Source organism: Dendroctonus ponderosae, unplaced genomic scaffold (genome assembly GCF_020466585.1).
Source record: "Dendroctonus ponderosae isolate FM_Combo_2020 unplaced genomic scaffold, Dpon_F_20191213v2 Dpon_F_20191213_1, whole genome shotgun sequence".
Classification (NCBI taxonomy): Eukaryota; Metazoa; Arthropoda; class Insecta; order Coleoptera; family Curculionidae; genus Dendroctonus; species Dendroctonus ponderosae.
In genome coordinates, this window is record NW_026017110.1 from 2,352,705 (window position 1) to 2,354,620 (window position 1,916).

Here is a 1,916-nt window from a genome sequence, read left to right on the forward strand (position 1 = left end):
AAGAAATATTGTTATAATATTCAAGAATCTGTCGCTTCAACCTATATTAAATATTGCAAAAAAATATTACTGTAATATTTGTGTGCTATCTGGGTCAAAGACAATTGTTAGTGTTAGTTATTAATAACTAACACTTGCCATACCGACAGTCAGCCCCGAAAATCTAAATTAAGTTCAAATAAATAACTTGAATTGTTATGATTATTTCGACTGTGTAAAACGAGACACTTAAGACATTAATCTGAGTTGCGATTTAGGCGAACTTGGTGTTAGTCTTGAGATGATCATTATTTGAATAAAATGAAATTTCAGTGTTTTTACGCACATCGGCTAATGCAGACCCGCAAAACAAGTTCACGCACTTTATCATATCGGTGGTGAATGAAAATCCGGAAAAAAACATCGGCTCCGAAAATTCAATTGGGAACTTACAGCTGTATGGCGATGCGATGACCAAGTTTAGCGATAGCTGCCAAAATGCAGTGGTTGAAACCGACCATCAACCCAAAGCTGAGATTCAGGTAGATTTTTCAGTGTTTTTAGAGCAAAATTCATCCGAAAAAAACTGATAAAACGTCGCAGCCCATTCACCGAAAACTTTTGCAGTTTCTCTGGCTGGCTCCACCAAAAGGAGGCGGTTGCGTTAAATTCAAAGCGACCGTGGTGGAATCAGTGGACGTTTGGTATAGCGAAGATGGCGATTTAACCAAATCGGTCTGCGAAGAAGCTCCAGATACTGAAGACACACAGCCGAAGATCCTCAAGCATTGTTGTACGTGCGACGAAGCAAAATACGAGGTAAACTAGGCCAAAAATAATCGTCAATAACATGAAATGAAGATCTGCAGGTAACCTTTGAAGGCTTGTGGTCGCGCAACACGCATCCCAAAGACTTTCCCAGCACCAGTCGAGTGACCAGATTTAGCGACATAATCGGCGCTTCCCACACGATTAACTACACCTTTTGGAACTATGGAGATCTGGCTAGCGAAGGATTGCAAGAACTGGCCGAGTATGGAAACACCCGGTTATTGGAGAGCGAGCTGAAGGCCAAGGTAACGAATAGGGTTTATACAAAAATTTACATTTTAGAAAACCCGTTTTCGAATAGTRGTTTTTCCAGAAAACCACTATTCGAAAACCACGTTTCAAATTTTTATAAAAAAAATTTTTACAGAAAATTTACAGTGATTAAAAAATTTACTGTTCAATTATATTGATAGTMAATTTTWTTTATGCAATTTAGGAGAACAAAGAAATAATTGTTTACCAGGGTYAAATAACTTTAAAAACARTTATTCRTTGTTTATGCATACTTTTCACATATAGGGATGTAAATATTTTTATAATAGAGAAACGAGTTATTCAGCAAAGGGTTCGAATAAACAAAAACAATATATTTTCATATTTTTATAATAACCATATTATTTTTTYTTAAACAATGTTATTAGATACTGCTGGATACTTATTAAACAGAATTAGAAAATACATAACTGTGTATTGTATAAAGTAAATTATAATCAAAGCCGAAAGACAAGAGTAAATAAAGTTTGTGCATACATACTTATTAAAATCAATTTCAGTTTTAAAGACAATTTAGCAAACGTTCGCAAAAAGTTCCGTGCAAACCTATAAATGGGGCGAATTTTCTAGCAAAATTAATTTTGTAATTTTTTGCTAAAAACACCTCATTATTGTCAAGAAAGAAGAGAATCATCAGAAAACAATGCTTTTTTGCGTTTTCGATTAAAAACTTTTAGTTTTGTGATCGGTTTTGGAGAAAACCTTAATGGTTTTCGGGAAAAAACGGTAGGAATTTATGTTCGTTTTTGTCCCGAATTGGACACTGAAAAAAGTTTTTGTAAATTTTTTACAAAGCTATAAATTTATCTTGTAATTTTTCGCGTAAAAGTCAT

At 34.2% G+C, this 1,916-nt stretch overlaps 1 protein-coding gene across 1 annotated transcript in view; it reads left to right on the plus strand.

Annotated features, from left to right (window-relative positions):
* LOC109538397 (spondin-1) overlaps positions 1-1,916 on the plus strand; it is a gene marked incomplete at its 5' end in the record, with an annotated part of 16,912 nt that overhangs the window by 3,765 nt on the left and 11,231 nt on the right. Inside the window, 3 exon segments of the mRNA XM_048669924.1 lie at positions 313-521; positions 607-798; positions 849-1,055. Of these exon segments, the coding sequence (XP_048525881.1) occupies positions 313-521; positions 607-798; positions 849-1,055 (608 nt within the window).